Source organism: Drosophila sulfurigaster, chromosome X (genome assembly GCF_023558435.1).
Source record: "Drosophila sulfurigaster albostrigata strain 15112-1811.04 chromosome X, ASM2355843v2, whole genome shotgun sequence".
Classification (NCBI taxonomy): domain Eukaryota; kingdom Metazoa; phylum Arthropoda; class Insecta; order Diptera; family Drosophilidae; genus Drosophila; species Drosophila sulfurigaster.
In genome coordinates this window covers 3,202,696-3,226,480 of record NC_084885.1, presented here as the reverse complement: position 1 = coordinate 3,226,480, position 23,785 = coordinate 3,202,696, and the positions used below count along the sequence as shown (strand labels likewise).

The 23,785-nt window shown below is 37.9% G+C and overlaps 2 protein-coding genes across 3 annotated transcripts in view; one reads left to right on the top strand and one right to left on the bottom strand.

The window, feature by feature from the left end:
- LOC133847092 (hornerin) overlaps nucleotides 1-23,785 on the bottom strand; it is a 109,468-nt gene that overhangs the window by 26,180 nt on the left and 59,503 nt on the right. Inside the window, exon 3 of the mRNA XM_062281881.1 lies at nucleotides 776-869. The gene's annotated coding sequence lies outside the window, so the exon portion shown is untranslated. The remainder of the gene's footprint in view (nucleotides 1-775; nucleotides 870-23,785) is intronic.
- Nucleotides 16,342-17,459, top strand: LOC133848591 (uncharacterized). 2 transcript variants are annotated; one of them, XM_062284221.1, is made up of 3 exons: nucleotides 16,342-16,821; nucleotides 16,852-17,243; nucleotides 17,312-17,459. In XM_062284221.1, exons 1-3 carry the CDS (start codon nucleotides 16,438-16,440, stop codon nucleotides 17,325-17,327), a joined length of 792 nt encoding a protein of 263 aa, XP_062140205.1. In that variant the 5' UTR covers nucleotides 16,342-16,437; the 3' UTR covers nucleotides 17,328-17,459. The 2 variants fall into 2 exon arrangements, with proteins under 2 accessions (XP_062140205.1, XP_062140204.1); XM_062284220.1 differs by having other exon boundaries at nucleotides 16,343-17,243.

Below are 23,785 nucleotides of genomic sequence, written 5' to 3'. Positions count from 1 at the left end.
TCTGGGGGAAATGTATCTGTATCTGTGCCGTCGACTGTTGACTGATTTAGTTGGCCTAACAAAAGGCCGCAGATACAGAGAGAGAGGAAGAGGAAGAGACGTGGAGCCCAACCACAGACAATGACAATAAAATGCCACACACACAAAGCAGCTCAGATGCATATCTGTGCGAGCGAGAGAGCGACAAAAGAGAGAGAGAGAAAGAGAGAGGGAGAGGGAGAGCAGCTATTAGGTGGAAATACGCTTGCAGCTTCATTTGACCCCAGCGACACTTTATGAAATAGAAAATGAAAATATTCAGTTACATCTTGAGAGAGTGAGGGAAGTGGAGAGAGGAATGGAGACAGGGAGGGGGGACAGTTCCATAATGCGTGCGGCAGCCGCATAAAAGCTACAAGATACGCATCTTTCGGATTGTTGCTCTCGAATTTTTAAGCCGATTTTTGGTTGACTTTGGCTGCGACATAAAATACAATAAAACTGAGATAAAAAAATAATAAAAAGGAGGCGGGGGTCTACACAAGCGGAGATCGTTGGCTAGGGGGAGGCGGGGGGAGTGGAGGGAACAAACTGACAACGTTTTCAACGCATGTCAATGTCGACATTTTGAAATTCCAATAAGTTTACTGCTTGCTATTGTTATTGTTGTTGTTGCTGTTGCTGTCATTGTTGTGATGCTCTTTGATAAAACGGTAAAATAAACCAAGTGTACACACACACACACACACACACATGTAAGTATAGGCCAGTATATATGTAGATATGCTCAACTTACCAACTAGCTGAAAAGCCAAGTTTTGCGATTTGAGTTGAGAGTCCTGCTGCTGCTTCTTGTCCTTTGACTGTTTATGAATATGGAAATATGTGAGCTGCAAAGAGACAGAGAAAAGGAAAAGAATTTAATTAGCATGCGTACACTTGCAGCACCCACTGTGTGCCAAAGCCAAAGCCAAAGGGATCAAGTGAACTGTAACTGTAACTGCAACTCGAAATGCAACAGAATCAGCAAAACTACAAAAAAAAAAAAAAAACTACAGCAAATTGAAGATGTCAGATGTGCAAGATTTTTTTTTTGGGTAGCTACAAAATTGAGTTATTTAAATATGATGACAGCAGACCCACACAGACACAAGTGCAGCTTACAGTGGCTGTCAATAGCATGCGCCCAACTAGGCAACGAGGCAACTCTTGCAAAAGTTGTCAAGAAAACACTCTCTCAACATCCTTCAGTTCTCCGATTGCATGCGTAATTAAATGTTTGCCCAAACTCGAAAAGTTCTCATCTCTCTCTTTCTGTCTCCCTCTCTCTCTCTCTCTCTCTCTTTCGCTCGAGTAGTTCATGTCAATTAGTTTTTGAATATCCGAATACTTTATGCCTCACTTTGTGATTGACATTTGAACGAGAGAGTGAGAGAGAGAATCTCGCTTTAATTTAACAGATTTTCAGTCACAATTTCATATTGAGTACTTATTTCTTATCGTAAGCAACATAATTTATGCGCTTCTGACACTTTTGTCGCCTGCACGCCATGTTATCTGCAAAAGCACTTAAAGTGAAAGGGCAAAGAACGCGAAGCGTGTTCAGATTGAGCCGCGTTGGGCTAATAAATTCTTTTTTTGCTCAAATAAGTCCACAAAATAATGTGCCAAAAAAATGGTAAAAAAGTGTTGCCACAAGCACCAAAAAAAAAAACGAACAGTAAAGAAGAAGCCAAGTAAAGCTCATAAAAAATGTCAGAGCATAGGGTAAGAAGAGAGGGAAAGAGAGGAAGAGAGGAGAGGCAGGCAGTCACAACTCTTTAAGCAGCTTTAAAAACTCGCAGACAAAAGGCAATACTTTGGCTCTTTTTGAAATATGTGACAGGCTGAGGGAGAAGCATCGTTGAGGCACAGGGTGTCTCGAGTGTCGACTTCGACAGGGTGACAGGGTGACCCACTCGAAATACTTCGAAATGGTTTTAATTGAGCGAACTCTGGCAGAGTGTTCCATATTTTTTTTGTGGAAAAGTTCCGTTGGCAGTTGTGGAAAGTGAAAGCATTCCACAAAGGAAACCAAACGAAACGAAACGCAACGCAACGAAATGAAACCAAAACCCCAAGCAAAAGTGGTAGCCAAAATGAGGACATCACAGACAGAGAGAAGGAAAGAGAGAGAAGAGTGTGGGAGAGGGACAGAAGGCGTTTGGCAATGGCAATAAAATAAAATAGAATTTTAAACCACAGGCAAACGTGCGTTATTCATTTTTGAATTTATAACACAATTGGGAGACTGTCGTCGTACCGCGTGCAAAATGCCAAAGGACTCGCAACTCGGAAACAACAACAGCAACAAGGAGAGAACACCAACTAGAAAGGAGTGAAAATGCGCAGCAAAATAAATGCGTGTGGCTCCTTTCGCCGTGTGTGACACATAAAAATAGAAATAAATAAGAATGTGTGTTTCTCTTTTTTTCGTTTCTTTTCTTTTCTTTTCTTTTCTTTTTTTTTTTTTTTTTTTTGGTTGCAGAAACAGGAGCTGTAGCACTGTGTGTGTGTGTGTGTGGCATAGGAAGGTGAAACGAGAGTCGCAACACTAGAGAGCGAGAGGGAGAAGAAAAAGGTTGGCAGTCAAAGGAAATCGTGTTGTGGCAAATGTGACAAGCTAACGTTGTTGCCACTTCCACAGCGCCTCCTTCCTCTTCCCTTTTCACTCACCTGCCACCCACCTCTTCCTATTCCCATTCCCATTCCCATTCACAGTCAGATTCACATTCACATTCGCATTCGCAAATGACGCGAGTTCACAGAAAATTGTCAAAAATGTAGAAAGAAAGCAAAGGCAACGCAATGAAAGTAACCCACAATGATAATCAACATCATAATCATGATGATGATGATAATGATGAGCAGAGAACATGGCAAGTTTGCTTGCTAGCGAGTGCCACTTTCAATAGTATAATAAGTACTCACACTCACATTCGCATTCACATTCGAATGTTTTGTCTAGCAGAAGCGAAAAAAAAAACGTTCAAAGACTTTCACGAATTTAAAGTCGAGTCCTTAAACACACATGTGTATAGCTCATTCAGCTGGAAATCAGAGTGTAAATCACTAAAGCTGATGAATGGAATCAGAGAGCGAGCTTAAAGCGACCTAATGGGATTAGTTTCGTAATCTCTTTAATATATGTCACAAGTTAAAGCTCAATCAATTTATCATAATGCTCGACTTTGACTTGCTTCAATGCTGTTTAAAATGAGCTTTTCAAAACGCACAATCTGAACTGCAATTAAAGCGCTGTTTAAAAAATAAAATTGATAATAATAAAAATACAGTTCTTATGATTCCTGGTTCGTTGGGATCAGATATAAATTCTAGAACTTATTTAAGAATCAAATTTATGTGCCAGTGTTTAATTGATGTTGGCAATCTGGTATATTTATTACTCTATGGTATATTTTGAATTTAACAGTATATCGATATATCAATAATAACTTGATATTTGGTTTAGTACTCTAAATATTTGAATTTAATTGAATATTTCAAACATAGCTTTTAGTATACAAAACTAAACTATTGTGTACTCTATGGTATATTTTGAATTTAATATTATATCAATATACCAAATAAATCCCTCACTATATTTAGTATGTTTTTCAGTATATTAACTTGGAATATTAAAAAATAATACGGCACTGTTTTGTATTAGCTTTCTTACTAGTTTTTTATTGGATTCATATATGGTTTAATTTTATATTTTATTTTGTACAAGTTAATTTACTTTATATTCACACTTTAATGTAACTTATTTAGTTTTTTTTAGTGGCTACTTAAAGCTTTTTTGTACTTTTGATTAATCACAATTAGTTATTTGAATTGTAAAGTTAATCGATTTAACTGCTGAAGAAAAAGCATTTTCTACTTTGAGAAGCTGAGATGAAAGAAATGTGAAAAGTTGATTTAATAATTGAACTAAAAATAAAAATGCGAGGGAGTTGTGCCCAATGAGTCATACAGAGGTATTCAAAGAGTTGTTTACCCCACGACGATGATGATGATGGAACTTGATATGGCAGCAAATTGGTGAGTTTGTCGCTCTAATCAATTTACAATTGTTGTCCAATGATCTGAACTGCAATAATCGTCAGGGCAACCGAACGATTCTGAAGTCCCACAACTACACAAAAGCCCAGAACCCAGAAGGGGCAACTCACTGACTGAGTTCAATGAATGAATGAATGAATGTGTGTGTGTGTGTGGGTGGGTTGCTGGCACACTCACATAAGAGGGAACCCTTTTTCTTCACATGAGTCACGTGCAAGGACACTGGCATTGTCCTGCGCCTGTTTACATGCAGATAAAACGCCGCTTTCAACTCACAACAAAATTAAGCATACATAACATGGCATTTTCGCATATGCTAAAAGCAGTTGCGAGTGAGAGTGCGATGCGATGCGATGCGATGTGAGTGCGAGTATTTCCTTTTGAATAAGTTGAGGGTGCACTCATTTTATTTCTTCCAGTACAATCAACCAAGACGATGAATCGACGACGACGACCTTGTGTCGAAAAGTTATTGACTGCACACACACATGCGCACACACGCACAGTGCAAATATGTGTGAAATTTATTTGCCACAGCCTGAGATCCTGGCAAGAATACGAATATATATTCACGGACACGGTTAAGGCAACGAGTGGGGACGGGAGGAGAGGAGGAGGGGGTAAGGAGAACAACCCTTTTTTTTGCGGGGGGCTCTCAAGGGTTGCTTGGCGATTGCGCTGCTCAACTTCGATTACAGCCAGCCCCCAATTTTTGTTGTTTAAAATCACTTGATTGCACAAATGCTCATTGAGCTAATTTTATGTTGTTGCACACACACAACCCAACACACACACACGCACACATATGCGAATTAAAGACTGGCAACTTGAGCCACGTTTACATTTGATGGGATTCCATTGGCATATGCAAAAACAAAAAAAAAAAAGGACCAAAGACAAAGGCAAATCCATAGTGAAAGTCAAAGTTAAAGCCAAGGGCTGAGCTAAGAAGCCCTCGGCCAGGCCAGTTTTACCTGTCCGCAAAACTTATTAGCCCCATCAGAATGAATGCTCGACTTGCTGGCAAAATGTGTGTTGATGCGAACTGCCCCCGACCCCGCCCCTTTCCATGCCACGCCCCTGGCCCACTAGTAAAACAACAACACCAACAACAACGACGACGGAAAAAGGTGAATGAAAGAAGGAAACACTGATCAAATTACCAGACAACTTTGATTCACTTGATTCCGCATCGTGGTCCTCCACTTTGCGACTAATTTGAACATGGTTTACTTAAATTAATTACATTGCATGAGTCCACGCTCTGCACAATGGACACCCAGAGAATAACTCAAAGCGACCAATTCATTTGCGAGCACTCGAAAATCATCAACAACAGCAACAACAACAACCAGAACTACAAAGGCAACGATCAGAAGTAACAGGTAACAGGTTACAGGAGGTAATACAATCACTTTTGGTACTCTATTCAATTGCTCTTTTGTTCGCACATTCATACAATGCCAATGCGCAATATTTTCCAATTGTTAATTGACATTCATTTAACATTAATTTCACTGAGTTTTGCTACACCCGAATATCAAAAGAGACAACATTAATTGGTGAACTTCTAATGTGTTTGTTTCTACCGCTATCCATAGGATAGAAGAGTATTATAACTTTGTGCCTACAGAAAATGTATATAACAGACAGAAGGATGAATCTCTGAGCTCATAATATATATTCTTGATCGGTGTCCGTTTGAACACAGCATATTGTCATGTGTTAGTATATTGACATACCAAATTTAGAATTTGGTATATATTGTCATCATATTAATATGGTATTTCTTTCGGTATATTTACAGTATACTAATTTGGTATTTTTAAAAGTAATACCGCATTATTGCATTTAACTTTTATTTTATACCAAATGTAGCCTTTCGTATTTTTAGAATTTTTCCTTAATAGTAATGCCGCATTATTTTATTGTTTATATCAAACAGTTTTTGATATATTTAAGTATTTCTTCAGTATATTAAATTGGCCTTTTTGAAGAACAATACCGTATTATTTTACTGTTTTTGAAAATAGATAGCGGGTATCTGACAGTCGACCACACTCGGCTGTAGCTTTCCTACTTATTTTCTTCTGCAACTAAACAACATTTTATTCTTCACATTATTTCCACAATTAACATTGTTTTCCCAGTGCTAAAGAGATTTAAGCAGATGCATTGACATACTAAAAAGTTATTCAACGTATGCTGAGCCTAACTTAAGTCTATTTCGACATATATTCAAGACTTGCCATCATCATTTTTTAATTAAGAGTTGCCCATTGAATCGCTCTTTAAATAAGTTTGAAATCGAGGTCGAAAATAAATGTCTATTTTTATATCCCAATTTGATTTAGGAAAAAATAAGGCAGATATTAGTTTATATTGGGTCTGCAATCGCTTTTGCTTTCAAGTCGTTGTATTTATTTGTATTTTTAATGCGATCTCATTAGCTAATTCATTGAAGCAGTTAACTGTAAAATGAACACTCAGAGTGTAATCCCTCTCACCTCTCCCCTCCATTGCCATTGTCAGCATCCGCATCAGCATCTCTTTGGCATTTTGGCAATTAAATCATTTCGGTCATAAATCGAATTTCACTTCACCCACATACACACAAACACAGCACGCACATCTCTGCAGTGTTAATCCAATTAACTGGCTTCAAACACATTCCATTCTACCTACAACATAAAAAACAACTAAAAGAAGAAGACAGACAGCAAAACAACACGAAAAAAACAACTAAAAACAGTTTCAAAGAAACTCAAACTTCAAGTTTTATAGTTTGTTTTGAGGCTGTTACAAATTTCATACGAAACTTGGCTCAAAACTTTTCGACGGCATTTCATTGGAACAGCTCCAAAAGCACACACACACACATATGCGATCAGGGGATCAGGGTGTGGGCGGGGGGCGTGGTGCTCCCTTATAGACAGATTGGCAAAAGGTGGCAGCGGCTGCCCGAAAATGTTTTCATTGATTTTTACGAGCATCAAACGAATCAAATAAATTCATTTTTTCCTCTCTCACTCTCTTGTTCGCTTTTCATTTTTATGCACGATGCTTGGCGCCCAACGTGTGGGGGCTTCTCCCACTATACCAAACGTACATATATATTTCATTTTTTCCCCGGTTTTCTATTTTTTTTTTTTTGGCTGTTTTTTAACAATTTGCATGTTTTGCAATCACGACAATAACAACAAAATGATCAACAACAAGCGTTCCGTCTGTCCGTCCGTCCGTCGGTCGGTCGCACTATTATTTTAGCTCGACACCCGTTAGTTTTACGACTCCTCCCCTTCCCACCCTGGCCCCCTTTAACGATGCTGTGCTTTCTGCTGTCTGCCACGTTCAATGTTCCCTCCTCCTCTGCCTAGGCACGTGTACGTGTCCTGTGACGTGTCGTAAACGCATCATAAACAGCTGGCACTCCTACAAGTACCGACAGCTAGACAGACAGACAGACGGACGGACGGACGGGCAGACAGATATGCATATATACACACAAATCAACATGTATACAAACACATGCCGTTACTTTTGCTTTTGCTGTGGCTGCTGCATTATCATCAACATGAAAAAATGCTCATATTTTTTTCACTTTACGCTTTTTTAAACAGTTTTTCCACTGTGCCGCATTATGTTGCAGTCTCAACAATGCTGAATAAATTAAGCGCAAAAACTTCACACAAATTCAACCGAATAAATAACAAAAAACAAAACTTTGTTGAAATATGTGCACAAAAGAATAATCCTTAAAATTAAAAAATATTTATATATATTGTCTATATATAAAAAAACTTTTAATGGCTGAAATCATTTCTCTAGCGCTATATCTGCATATAGTATAGATACATTTTTAAATTTAAATTGTGTTGATCTAGCAGTGTTTTTGTAGTAATTGATATTAAGTAATATTACATCTCTAACTAGCAAATTTTATCTTAATAAACAATTTTACTATTAAATTTGTGATTTAGTTTTAATATTCTCCTAAAACCTATTTGGAGACTATAAAAACTAGATCAATAGTCTAAAAATCTATCAATAATATATTTTCATCTACCAAACTTGATATTCCCGCGCTAGAACTTATTATGATATCCAAATTGTCTTAATATGACACAGTTTTTAAAGCTAACAACCTTGATATGCAGTTGATATAAGTATTATATGCAAATTGTGTTAAGCATTTCTAGTCTCAATAATATCCAAATTATTTTCTTTGTCATTCAACAAACAAAAAAACAGTAATTTTGTAGCACTTTGAATGGTATTTTGTATTTTATTTAATTTGGTCACAATTATTGATTGCTCTTTAGTTGCGTCCTTAAGCTGTTTGTGAATCATAAGTTTTAGATTTCAATATTAACCAAATACTTTAAATTTTGAAATTCTCACTTGTTTTGTTTTGCTGGGTATCAAAAAATGCCAAAAAAAATGTACAAAAACACTTGTTGGAAATCGAAGCGATACTTTGTGGAAGTTAACGCTCTTTTGTCTTCTGTCTGCTGCAGACACAGTGGAAACGCTTTATTTTCTATCAGTCACTGTCGCTGTTTGTTGTTTGCCGTTTGCTGTTGACGCTGCTGTTGCTTTTGCTGTTGTTGTTGTTATTGCTGTTGCTGTTGCTTTTGCCGTTTGTTGGCATTGCTGGTGTCTGTGGCAAAGGTTTGATTAGCCATAAAAACGCGCATTTGGTGTCGACGTAGTAAGTACTTGTTTCTATGATTGTTGGTTGCCTGGCATTTTATGTCAATGCTGCCCCCTCTCTCTCTCTCTCCTCTTTCCTCTCCATCGCAGTCCTGCCCCTGCCACATGCCAGCAATTCGTGCCACATTTTTTATGAGCTTTCGTATTTGAAAGTCATAAAATGCATTTTAACAGCTCGCAGCCTCGCTTTCGCTCGCTCCTCCCTCTCTCTCTCTTTCTCTCTCTCTCCCTCTCTGACAGCTGCATGTTTTTCATGTTGTATTAAGAGAGGGCTGCGTCTCCTCATCCTCATCCCCCTGCCAACGTTTCTCTGGTCATTGTGTTGTTGTTATCACATTGGATTGTTATTGTTAGTGTTATTGTTTTGTTTTTGGGAGCATTAAGTTATTATGGTTATGGCCGCTGTGAACTTTAACCCTTGAGGCAGTCACTTGCCCCAGCTGAGCGATGAAGATCTTGGCTGCATCTGCATCTCCATCTACATCTGCAGCTTCCACTTCCAGTTCGCAGTTGCCTTGTTGCTAGTTGCCAGTTGCCAAAGTGCAGCCCAATAAAATGTAATTAATTTGCAAAAGTTTTGGCTGAGCCAATAAAGCAAACAGCAGCCGGAGACAGAAGTTGACTTGCAGTCGAACTACGAAGTGCAAGTGAAGATGGAGATGGAGATGGAGACAGAGATGAAGATGAAGATGTGAATGTGAATGTGGATGGCGATGCAGCAGCTGTAGCTGAAACATTTGCATGCCAAGGATGAGCCAAAAGCCACCAAAAATGCCACAGCAAACTGTGGAAGGCAAACCAAGGGTGGCAAGTTGGAATTGTGGCAAGCAGGCAGGCAGCAGGCAGAGATCAAGGAGCAAAAGCTGTTGCAGGAAACGGAGCTGAGCTCAGCAGCTGCTAGACATGAACTTATAAAAGCTAGCAAAACTCTTGCAGCAGATAAGAGAAGAGAGGCCAGAGGATAGGGGGTAGAGGATAGAGGGGCAACTGCGCTGCATTAAAAAGTTAATAAAAGTGGAGCATGCCACAAGTCGTGCCGCAATTTGCGGCAGCTGCCGCTGCAGCTGCAGCTGGCACACAAGGCGCAAGGATATGGATATGAATATAAGTACATAAGTACATACATAATCTGCCACACACTCTGTCTCTGTGTGTGTGTGTGTGTGTGTGTGTGTGTGTGTGTGTGTGTGTGTGTGTGTGTGTGTGTGTGTGTGTGTGTGTGTGTGTGTGTGGCACGTTATGTGCCGCTGCGGCTGCTAAAAGCTTTGACTAACAGCAGAGAAGGAGAACGAGAGAGAGAGAGAGAGAGAGGTGAAAATAAAAGGAAGCTGGAGCTAAAGGAAACTTGTTGCGCAAGGTGCCATAAGCTGCGACTTTGACTTACCATTTCCCACTTGCCACTTGCTACTTGTGCACGCCCCCTTTCGCCTCCTTCTCCTCCTCCTCCTCCTTCGCCTTATTAAACACTCCACTCTCCAGCAGCCCTTCCGGTTGCGGTTGCCTTCCGCCTGCTGCTGCTGCTGCTTACCCAACCAAGTGGCAAACAATTAAAACGCTCAACATTGAACGAAGCTGCGGATTTATCGAGATGTGTGTGTAAGCACATGTATGCCACTGTAGCTGTAACTGTAACTGTAACTGTAGCTGCGTAGCTGCAACTGCTGCCAAGTGGCGCCACACTTGTGGTTTAAGGGCATTCCACGTTGCACTTGCTGCTGCTGCTGCTGCTGCTTCGACTTCATCTCAAGTAATGCGGCCAATTGAAAATGTCGAACAAGTGCCACAACTTCAACTAAAGCAGCAGCTCTCTCCCCCTCACTCTTTCTCTCACGTCTCCCCCCAACGACAGAAGCTAATTAAGAACGCATTAAAAACGATTTGCAGTTCAAGACAGAAAGTGCGAGAGCAATTTGTTCAAACTCAAACAGCGCAGGGAGCAACTCAATTGTACTCGATCTACTCGATACATATAGCACTATATACATGCATGTGTGTGTGTGTGTGTGTGTGCAAGTATCGATGCCAAGTTGCTAAACTTTACGGTACGCTAAACATAAATCAATAGCAACAATAATGGCAACAAGTCAATTAAAACTTTTCCTAAATAATCTCTGTGGCACTCTACAAAAGTTTCCCTGTTGCCGAGGTAAGACTGTAACAGCGATTAAATGATTTAAATGCGAGTTTTTGCAACAATCAAACTACAATATTACAATGTTTGACAAGTCACAGATAATCGACAATTGCAATTCTAAAAGTCAAAGATAGAAAATGACATAGTTCAATAATTGGAATTCATTCGGCAAATAAAATAGCATCACATCATAACAAAAATAATTGTTAAAAAATGATAATTAAATGATTGTAAATATATTTGGCATAATATATGAGATACTTTATGAGAAAGAAGACAATTCTCTTATATAAAAGGAACGGGTTAATAAGACAGTTTAAATTAGTTTAAGACAATTTCAATAAATCATAATGAATTCTGAATTAACGAATATTAAAAGTAGGCACTTAGAGCATAAATGCTACTGAAAAGTCAACTAATTACAAATTCAGCTGCCTTGAAACAAAATATGATATATTTCTGTGAAAATGAAGATAATTTTTTGTCATTAGATTTTGACATTATTTTGCTCAAAAGGCAGCTTAAGGAATACACAGAAAAAAGGAGCAGATTGATGGCATGCCAGGAGGCGAACACAGCGAACAGCTTGAATAAGAAATAGTTATAAGTAAATGAGATAATCGTTGAGCCTTTTTTCTCATGCCACTGCCACTTGCAACGTTCAACGTCCAAGCGCAGTGGCAATTAAATAAAGAGACGGAAAGCCATTAAAAATTGAGCGGCCATTTGGCGAAATGTCCTGCTGTCCCCCCTTTCCTGCTTCTCCCTCTCTCCCATTCTCTTCTTGTTGCTGCTGTCGCCGTCTCAATCTTGTTCTGGGGCAACTGACTTTAGCAGGCCGTCGGCCAGAAAAAAAAATGAAAGAAAACTATGGGCAAAAGTACAAGGAAAACTTAGCGGCAACTTTTCTCTGCGTGTGTGTGTGTGTGTGTGTATGAGTGTGTGTGAGAGTAAGTGCGCACAAATATTTTCAATTACAAATTGTATTTTTCCGTTTAGATAAGCAAAATTTATGGCAGCTTCAGCAGCGGACAACTGCTTGCTCCCCCTTTTGGACCTGCTTCGATCGTCCAGCGTCCTGTGTCCTGCGGCAACAAACACTTTTTGCGCTTGGCCGGCGACGCAGTTGTAAACAAGGCGGCAATGAAAAGAGAAACGCAAAACCAAAAAAAAAAAAAGTGAACCAGACGAAGACGTTGAGAATGAAAATGAAACAGGATGAGGACGAAGGACGAAGGACGAGCCCGAGAAGGCAAAGTCAAAGTCTGGGCAACCTTGCAAGACCAAAAGACGCCAGCGAGCAAAAACTAAAGTTGGGTGAACGAAAAAAAAGCGAAACGAAATGACGTACAGATTTACAGAGTATTTTCTTTTACGTGCTTTTGTGGCGCCGCCAAATGTCACGTACGTCGACCGAGACGGAGACGGAGACGTGGGCGCAGGTGTGTGTGGGGGGAAGAAGGTGGAGAGGAAGGCGTATAAATGCAGAATTGAAGGCGATGCCCCTCGTTACGAGATTGCACATTTTATTTTCGGTCAGTCTGCAGACAGAGAGAGAGAGAGAGGAATGCAAGAAATGGTCAGACAACTTATTACAAATGAAAGACTCGACAAGGCCACGTAACAACCACAAAAGTCGACTGCCTCTTGCTGCTGCTGCTGCTGCATTACTGCTGCCACGCCCACTGTCCAGTGGTCAACCGTGGCAGAAAACTTTTCACTTGCCACTCATGCCACTTCCAATTGAATTAGAGTGGAATTTTCGCCGACTACGTTGGCACCTGACAGACAACTGCACACCTCCATTATCATGTCAGCAGCGAGGTGCAAAGTTTTGCGCCTCCAACATTCTGGGCGACACATTCAAAGCGCGCTGCAAACTCGCATTTTAAATCAATGTCTGAGGTCGGAGATTGACTCATTTAAACCACCAGACAGACTGTGTTGAAGGTGTTGCCAAGACGTGGGCGTGGCAGCGGCATTTTCATGCCATTGAACGCACGTTTCTCGCTCTCATTATTTGCTTTTCATGAGCTTTTTTCTGTTCGTCTGCTGTTTCATTTTCCCCTTATCGATAAATGTTCGACTCCCCGATATGCGTATATATGATCTATATGTATGTTGCATATGTTTGTCTTCAAATTTCCATGCACGTGCTTGCGACGGAAATGACGAGCAGACAGACAGACGGACGGACAGACAGACAGACAGACGGGCAGACGGACGGACAGACAGACAGACGGACCGAGTGAGAGCTTAAGAAAACAATGAGATAGCAAACGCTTAAGATATTTATTTGTCAGCTCTCCAAAACTTAAGAGCAATTCACACATTAATTAAGTTGTGAATTAAACAGCAATTATATATACATATATCGTATTTTATATAAATTCGCAAAGAATTAAAAAAAAATTATAAATTGCCCAATGTTTTTTATTAAATATATTAATATATAAATATATATATTAAAATATAATTTGCAATCATACATTTTAGAATTAATATTCGTACATATTTTCCTTTAAAACTTTGCCAAAATCCTTTTTTAAAACCAATTAAATCAATATACAAATATATTTACATTTTTTAGTGTTATTTAAAAGTTGAATGTTCAGATTTTCCATTGAAAACAAAGGCTTCAGAATTTAATATAAAAATACATGCATTCTATTTGTATGTAAAACTTTGTTCGTCTAATACCAATAAACATTTAATTAATGTAATATGTAAATATTTAGTAATAGCTTCAGTAGCAATAATAAAAATCGTAAATTTTAAATGCCTAGTGTTTTTTTTTAATGTTTAAAATATAGTTGGCAATTTAAAATTTTATAACTTCATTATACACATTATATTTTCTTTTAAAACTTTGCCAAGTTACTCGCCTAATAATCATTAAATAATTATTTTATTTGTTCTAATTTCTTAATAATAAATAATACTTATATTTGCTAAGAAGCAATAACAATAAAAATAAGCCAGTAGGCCTCAGTCGCTCTGACTCATTGCATTGCAATAAGGAAATGTATTCGGTATTACAATAAAAAGAGTAAGAAAGTTACAGTCGAGTATGCTCGACTATGAGATATCTGCTAACCATTTTTGAATGTGGTATTAATTTTAAAATATACCGAATTGACATACAGGAAAATACTTCAAATATACCAACGATTGCATTTGGTACACTGATATATTACTACATGTAAAATATACCATAGAGTGCCAAATATACCAGACTATCAGCCAAGACACTTAAGACTCGATTGAAGTAGGCGTTTTTGTGCTCATTGAATTGAAGCAAAGTTGATCAATCAAACAGTAAGTATTGTACATTTTGTCGGAAAATAAGAATGATTGAATTTGCAAATAAACATTAATAATAACCATAAAACTTAGGTGCCTAATGTTATATAAAATTTAAAAATAATATTTGACATTGAAGAACTTTAATTGTACGTTGTTTTGTTTGCCTGTAATTCCAAATAAATAATATTCATTTATATGAGATATATAAATAATGTAGTTTGCAAATCATATTTACCAATCATAAAAAATAATTTTATGTTTACTAAAAAGAATTTGCAGCTAAAGACTTTTCTATTAATTTGTATTTAATGCTTTGTGTGATGTGGTTTCGATTTGGTTTCGGTTTCGGTCTAGTTCATAAAAGTTGCTCGTTTATCGATAAGCTAAATGGTGGTTACAATAACATGCGCCACGCTTGACAACCCTGGACAAGCCTATTCATAAATGGAGCCCAAGCTGGAGCTGGAGCTGGAGCTGGAAGTCTGCCATTAAATGCGAAGGCGGCTCGCGTGTCTCACAAATAGAATTGACACGCTCGCAGTCGCAGTCGCAGTCGCTGTTGACGTCGCTGTTGCTGTTGGCTTCGTCTTGTGCACGCCAACGTCAACGTCAGCATTTAACAATGGCAACAACAAGAGAATGGAGGAGGGGGGCAACAAGACGGGGGCCCCACATCAGATGTGAAGCAGGCGGCCTGGACGTCGTCTTATCATAATGATGACGTTTACATTTCAATTAACGAAGAACAACATAATTGCAGCAGTCAAATTATATAATTATACACAAACACAACACACACACACACACGTATATCCATATATAGATACATATATATGTATGTACTTGTATTCTCTTTCCCCATCGACATCAACATCGACATCGACAACGACAGCATTTCATGCATATTGAAGGCGGGCTCTTTGGCATCGGATCTGTGGCAGCTGCAAGCACCGAGCACCAAGCAGCGAGCAGCAGAGCCATCAAATGCGATGCAGGTGTTGCCTCATGTGTCAAAAAATAATCATTTTGAAATCACTTCACAGCAGCAGCAGCGGCCAAGCGGAGAGATGAAAAATGCGTTCGTTAAATGCACCCGGAACGGAACCAAACAGAGATGCTGGAGTAGGAGCGAGGAGGATGGAGGGAGGATGGAGTAGGGAAGAGCGAGGAGGGAGGGCAGAGATCTGTGTCTGGGCCTGTCAAGTGTTTGCCCGGACAGAGCCCATAATTTTTGTGTATAAAACGTTGTCTGTCTTATAATTCCATTTCAACATTCAATTCAATGAACGACTTGAAGCAGTTCTCAGTCAGTCAGTCAGTCTCTGACACGCCAATGGATCGCAGCTGCGTAGAGCTGCACTCAACAAAATAATGGGTTATATATGTATTTTTGTATATAGCGTATCGCAAGAAAAGCCTACGATGTTGAAATTTGAGCCTTATCGAACATGACAGAAATATGCAATGAGTAAGAGATGAAAGGGTATTTCTTGCAACACGAATATTTCTCCCTATCTAATTCATCAGAGTGACTTGAGTCTAATTTCAGTTTACTCTATCACAAACTTCAGCTTTAACTTGCAATCTTTTTACCTTCGAATTTAGTGACAAACATGATTCATTCATTCCTAGTTTGACAATTGCACAAAAATTTGTGCATTTTTATAAGTACTATTTTATTTTATGACTTTGAGCCAGAATGCGGAAATAGGGCATTTTTGATTCCAGCATAAACAGCCCAGTCCATTGACAAAAAAATTATCTGTAGAACTATTAATTTATTACTCCGATGTATTTTATTTTCAAATTTTCTACAATTCAGAAAAATCCTGAACAATTTTTATATATTTTTTTTTCAAATCAATTTATGTTTAACTTAAGAAGTTCTTAATCCAATCATGTAAAATTTGGTATGAATCAGACCAGCAGACCCATTAATATTTGAAAGACAGTTTACCAAAGATATTGAAAATTATAAAAGCCATTTGTATTTGTTTTTTTCCTTTTTTTTTTGCATTTCATTTTTTCACAATCAAAGTAGTCTAGAATTTTTCTAGCATACGCGAGCATCTAAAGCAAATAGATGCTTTGGAACTCATTCGTAAATTTCTATTTAAAATAGTAGGAACATTTATTTTGTGTTTCTTATTTTTTTTTTTATAGAGATTTTGCATTCTACATAATTCTGTACTTTCTTCGATATGGATCGATCTGTAATTAGTTTTTTGAAAGCCTGCCCACACTGTGCGCGCACTTTTAATTCAGATTCGCTGAAACGCCACGCTGCTGTATGTTTGAAGGCCTCGAAGAAACGAGAAGTTTTCGACTCGATCACACAGCGATGGAAAAACGACCAAGAAGGCTATAGATTTACGCGTGTTGAACAACCGATGGCACGTCCCAACAAGAAAAAGGAACAGGTGGTGGTGGAGCAAATGAAGGATAAGAAGGAGCCGAAGGTGGAAAATAATGTGGTGACACCAAGGCCTGAAGTTCAGAATAAGAAGAAGCAAGTGGCCAATAAGAAGGTGAAGCCTGCTAATCAGGATGGAAATAAACAAGAGGTGAAAATGAAGATGATCATGGTCCAATTACAAACGGTGCCATCCCAAAAGGATAAACGCGTGCAAACTTTGAGCAAGACATCGTTGCGATCTTCGCCTTTATCGGCGCGAGTTTCGCCGTTATCAATGGGATCGCCGCCATCGACGGATCGATCTTCAACGATATTCGTGCGATCATCGCCGTCAACAGAGCGATCTTCGCCGCCCAAGTCGGAGCTTCCGTTGGTCAGTCGCCGCTTTGTTCCAAACTTGTACAACAAAGCGTTACAAAGCTGCGTCCATTGCGGTCGCAGCTTCAATAGAAAGGCTTACGATTCACACGTGGCTTGGTGCACGGAGCAGTACAGCAGAACGAAATTTGATACAACTTTTCAAAAGATCGGCAATGAAGAGGCCAAGCAGCGCATGAATCGCCGCGTAAACTACAAGCCTCCAATGCCCAAGTGAGTGTGATAACGGTAATCAAACATATAGTTATAGCATACTACGCAACTTCCTTTCCTCTCTATAGATCGGCAAGAAATTAGAAAGCTTGCAACATTATTGCAACTTTCGCCAGAAATGCCTACAAAATTCCTAGTTTTGGTCTAAGGACAAATGCAACTATTTTATTTGATATTACTTGTTTTAATAAACCAAAATTTACGAAGCGCTCTCAGGTGAGTAGAAGTGGAAATGACATATGTATACATATACATATATTATTCATTTATATTTTTTGATTTATTACACATACATTTTTTGTATATTTTAGTATTTTTCGGTATATTAATTTCGTATTACTAAGAATAATACCAACTTATCTCTTTTCTCTCTTCTTATCTTTTTATTTCTCTCTTACTCTCAATATCACTTCTTGATTTGGACATTTTCTTAGTATTTTTTCGTTATATTATTTTATGATATTTTTAATTTTTATTATTTATTTATTTTTACAACTTATTTTTTTGTTTTCCATAAAAATTCTTGCAGAACATACTGAAGTCGACACGAAGTGAAGTTGCTACATGCCGCAAGTTGCGTTATCGTTGTCGTCTACACTATCATAAAGTGTGTGAATTTTAATTATATTCTGCTTTTCACTTGAGCCTCGCGTTCCTTTATGACACATGTCCAAAAGAGTCACAAAAATCGAAACCACGAAAGCGCAACCGACACCAAAAGGAGAAGGGAGAGACAAGCGATTGTGGTTGCCAGTAAAAGATGAAAATGGTTTTTTATAACGTGACATTTGAGAGCGCTTCACAAGGCGATGGATTCATTTACTAACTTTTCACATATGTATGTTACTTATATACTATATAGTATATTTATAAATATAGTAAATGTATAATGAACAATAAGCTAGCGCATAATTTATTAACATTTTTTCGCCCCGCCCTCTCCAATGACGCCTTTTGGCGGTTTCGCTTTCAACATTCAACGTTGCCCGATTGAAAGCAAATTGAAAGCCGAGACCGGCACCTGTCTGTGCATCAAAGAATGCAACTTGAGAGGGGGATCAGGTGAGAAGAAGAGGGGTGAAGGGGGGGAACTGCGGTTGACTATGGATCAATGTCTCAACCAAGGCAAAAATGCCCAACGCAGCTTGTTTGATGAGGCGCATTAAACAAATAACGCGCTGGCAATTTTTCATCAAGCGGAGATGTTGCACGCTGCCTCACAGGTGATGAGGAAGCGGAGGGTGGAGGGTGGAGGGAGAAGGAGCACAGTGGGGGGTGCTAATGCTACATTGGCGTGTGCGTTGCACTGCGGTGCATTGCGGTGCCATTTGATGCACTCCATACACCATTACACATCTGCTATTGTGTGGCAGATATTAAACGAGCTGTCTGTGCGCTGTTTCCCTCGCCTCACCTAATGAGCTCAGCCCCGTTTGCTAATGCAACAATGATGTTGCAAGTGCAAAAGAAAAGAAACAAACATAAGCTCGTTTCGTGTCATACTAAAGCTTTGCTTGCAATCGCATCTATCAGATTTACCTCTACTATGACTATGTACTCGTCTTATAGAAGGGGTTATTTATATATTATATTTAGTTTGTTTAAATTTAATTAGTTTGTTTTGTTCCACAAAGTTATAGCTTCAATGACCCACAAGTAGTGATGCCTTTCATTACTTATTTTTAGTGTTGTATAGTTCTTTTATTTAAGTGTTGCATAATGTGTAACTTTAAAATAGTTTAAGTATTGTATAATGTATAAAGGTTAAGGGAGAAGAAGAAAGCAACTCCTCAATGATAAATCACATTTGGCATAATTAAGCACAATCAAGTCTTCATTACTTTCTTATTTTAAGTGTTGTGTAATGCGTGACTTTAACTAAAATAAAAGCGAATAAGAAAGCTATTCTGCAATTATAATAAACCGCTGATAAATCTGTTTTCTGCATAATTATGCAAACAAAACACGGAAGTAATCATAAGCCAAATGAATAGCTAATCGATTAAACTAAAGTTCCATATATTAAATAATCTTTGTATATAGTACGAGTATATGTATGTATCTGCTCAGTCCATATATGGGAAAATGTCAGACACACTCCATTCTCCAGCTGTCAGTCTCGGAACATATTCTAATGTCTAACGAACTGCATAAATTAAGCTAACAAATAAATATTGCACAATGCAGTTGTCATTGCCATACGTTGTTTGTTTTTCATTCTTTGCTTTGTTCATTGCTGTTGTTTTTTCCCCTTTTTTTTATTGCTAATTTCTATTCTATTATGCGCTTTATGATATTGTTTTAATTTGGCAACAAATTTAGCTTTTGGCTTACAAAATGAATACAATGTTTTTCTTCGTAATTTGGACATTTTGTTGTCCAATTAATTTATATAATTATTTTGAATAGTTGTAATAATTGCCAAAAAAAGTCATATTTAATTTGTAACAATATATTATATATTAGCTATTAGAGTAATCATTTTATTGTGTCATAGTTATGTAAGTAGAATCAAGGCAAATAAGACATATCAATAGTTTAAGTTCTCAATCGATAGTAATCACAAACTATCGATAAATAAGAGATTGACAGTTCGAACAATCAAGAATGAGTGATATATCTTCTTTTATTTATATTTTGTTTTTTGTGAGACTAAATAAAACATCGATAGTTTAAGTTCTCAATCGATAGTAATCACAAACTATCGATAAATAAGAGATTGACAGTTCGAACAATCAAGAATGAGTGAGCAACGGTTTTACTTAATCCAGCGAACAAATTAAATTTGCCTGATTGCTGTGTGCATTTTTAATGATATGCGTTCGCTAATCGGCCAGTTGATATACATATATCACCATACATATATCTCCGTCTCTTTCTGCAACTACAACTCCATCTGTTGTGCAATAATAAATTAATAAAATTAATGTTTATTACTTCTATTTCATTTGTGTGGCTAATACTAAATACACATGCGTCTGTTGCGTGTAAACGTTAACGTTCTCTTCTCCTCTCCACCCGCTTGGATCAACACGTAAATGAAAATGCCTCAGCATTTCAATAAAAAATTTTATGTTATAATTATGGGGCCGAAACGACGAGGCAGACACAATCGGGAGGGGCAAGAAGAGCTGGAGCGAGGAATGCATATAAAAATTAAGGTTCCCCTGCTTCCACCGCTTCGTCTGCTGTTTTTCTATTAGGCGGAGCGGGGAGGAGGTTTTGTCATATGAGAGTGTAATAAATTTTATTAAAAACACATAGCCAAACATGAGAGAAGAGAAGAGGAGAGGAAGAGAGAAGGTGAAGCATGTGGCAAGGCAGCGAAGAACTCTAGTTGAGGAGTTAAAGTTGAGGTTGAGGTTGAAGGAGGTACACATTTGGGTCATCATACGTGACCAGCAACGGAATGTGCCCCCTGCACCCCGTCTCCCTCCCTTGTCTGACTCATGTTGCAGGCCCTCTCAACGTCCAGCTGAGCCAACACACATAAAAAGAAAACAAACAAAAAGGCAAAAACGAGAGACGTGTGGCCAAACCAAAGGCAAAGGCAAAGACGAAGTGCAACAAGCGCAGCTGACTGATGTAAGAGAAGGAGAAGGTGCGAGAGGAGGGGGGGGGGGTTGCAGAGGGGCATCACAGGGTGGCTTCAAGTGCGGCCAGTTTGAAGTGAAGTGTGGCCAAATTAATGGACGTTGAATGAAGTTGGAAGTTGACCGGCTGTCATAAGGCGCCATAATTACTTTTCACACCAGGCGGCGGCAATAACACACACAGCACACACACACACATACAGTAGACACACTCTTCACACACTTACTCCCCCCAAAAAGGGTGACTAACAGCACATTTGGATAGCTTTGAATAGCTGGAGCCGAACCCAAGACCAAGACCAGCCTATGTTTACCCAAAGCGGGGCGAGCAGAGAGAGAGAGAGAGAGGTTGAAGTCTAAGCACACTATCTCTATCTACTATCTACTATATCTATCTCTTTCTCACTGCTAACCACCCACGGGTCGTAAATTCAGAGAAAATCAAATTCAATAAAACACTCTGTGCGTAGGGGTTAAGCATATTGCACATTTATTTATTTATCGCCAAATGACAATAAAATTTAATAGCTTTGACACAATTTAATTAATTTCGATTTTTAATGACAAAAAACACACAAAAAATAAAACAAACACACACACACACACACGCATAATAAAAACGTAAAAGCAAATATTGAAAAACCCAAACGAATGCAATTTCTTTTCGCAACCGCCGAAAAGCAAATGATGAAAAAAAAAACCATTACAAAACAATAAAACCCAATAAAATGCTAAATGAAAAAAGTCAACAAAAATTGATGAAACACTTTCCGTGTGTCTCCGTGTGTGTGTATGCGTGTGTGTCTCTGTGCAAATATTGGAATTGTTTTATTTTATTCATAACGCATTTGCAAAACGGCTCTACAAATTAATGCAAAATTGCACTGCGAGGTTCGATTGTTCACATACATACATACATATATACTATAAATGCACACATACACATACACATGGTTTATAAATTTGATTTAGTTTGTGTTTTTTTTTTGTTGGTGCTTTTGCTGTGCAGCTAAATTAGTTTTGATTTGTTTTAGAGCAGCCTTTGACAATCGCACTTTGAGTTATTATTTGCATTTTCGGAATATCTGTTATGTGGTTAAAGTGATATCGTAATTAGAATGATATTCAATTCGTTCTTTATTATTTTTGTTGTTTTTTTTATTTTGAGCTTATCATAATATATTACAAATTTGAACAAAGGCGTTTTATTGTATTCGAGTCAAAGCAAAATATATCATTAAATAATATACATAAACATAGCATGATATTTAACGTCAATATATCTAAAAAATTTATAAATCAATATATATTTCTGATAAATTAGGTAATTTTGTACTCTACGGTAAATTTCCATTAGGTATAGTATATTAGTATATCGATATTCATAATAAATACCTTGATATATTATTGTTTTTAGTAAAATTCGGTATATTATTTAGTATAATTTTAGAAAAATACCGCACTATTTTGCTTTCATAGCAAGGTTTTATAAGTCTAATTACGATACGATTTGTAAATCGAAATTTATTTATCGAGTAACAATTTGGTATATTTTGTACTCAACAGTATATTTGCATTATGTGTAGTATATTAGTATATATATTTATATTTTTTGATATATTGGTTTATTATTTTTTAAGAAAAATACTGCAGCATGTTTTTTTATTCTAAATTGATAACTTTCTTACTCTTTGCCCTTGATTTATTTCTAATTTATATATAAATATACTTATGTACATACATAGTATGTCTATATCCTATCTATGTATAAACTGGGTATTCACTTTAAATATTCAATTTAGTACAATAAATTAATATATTTGGAATAAAAAATGTTCCACAAAGCCAATCTTGACATTTTGCATATTCCTTTCCTTTTTTGACTTCTTGTTGGAATATACATATATAATATTATAATAATAAATTTAATATAGCATCATAAAAAATACATTTCCAAGTATTTAACCTATTTCTGTCTATAAGCAGCATAAATAGATTGATTTAAAGAACTCTTTGGTACTATTGGCAATACTTGACTTTTGCAAATCATTTTCATGGCTTTACTTACAGCAATGTCCGAGCTTAAATCGCCAAGAGCAACAGCAACCGCTGGAGTCACCCACGCAATTTGTCAGCTCGTCACGTTGCTGTTGCTGTTGTTGTTGTTGTTGCTGTTACTGTTGCCGTCGTTGTGCACACACAAATTGACAGAGTTATTATAACATTTGTTGTGCGGAGTGAAAAACCGCAATTGAAATGCAAAATATTGTGCATATTTAAAAGTCAAAATGCAATCATTGAAAAAAGGTGCAGCCTGTGTCCATATTTATGTGTGGAGTTCCCTCAGGGAGAGAAGCCAGGTGAGAGGGGCAAGCAGAGGTGTAAGTGGAAGTGGAAGTGGAAGGGCGTGAGTAACAGTTGACTTTAATTCGGACAACATCAAATAATTGTTAAAGACCCAAATAACAATAAACGAAATGCATGACTCAAAAGCCGCAATCGTGGAACAGGAGGGAAGGGGGAAGGGTGTAAGGGGGAGAGAGCACTGTTAACTGGGGAGCTGGATGCAATTTATAGTGCGTGTAAATGAACTGCTGACCAAAAACCAAACCAAACCGAACTGAGCTGAACTGAACGGAACCGAGCGCAGGTCTATTGGGGAAATTGGCCATGCAAGTGCTTTTGCTTTTGATTGTATGCGTGCGTGTGCGTGTACGTGTGTGTGTGTGTGTGTGTGTGTGTGTTTGAAATTTATTGATTTCCATATATTTATTTGTGTAAAATGCCATAAATTACAATTATTTAACATGGGGCCGGACGGATGGGAACAGCGGACGAGGCCACAAAGTCAAAGCGAGTGGAGTGGATGATGATAAGAAGGGGGAATGCAGGGGAAGCGGAGGGAAGGATCTCCGGAGTTGGCAGTTGGGTCAGTAGAGCGCTATTTGT

What these genes read in the sequence shown, in the direction of transcription:
- LOC133848591 (XM_062284220.1), top strand. Translation starts at nt 16,438, where the DNA reads ATGGATCGATCTGTAATTAGTTTTTTGAAAGCCTGCCCACACTGTGCG.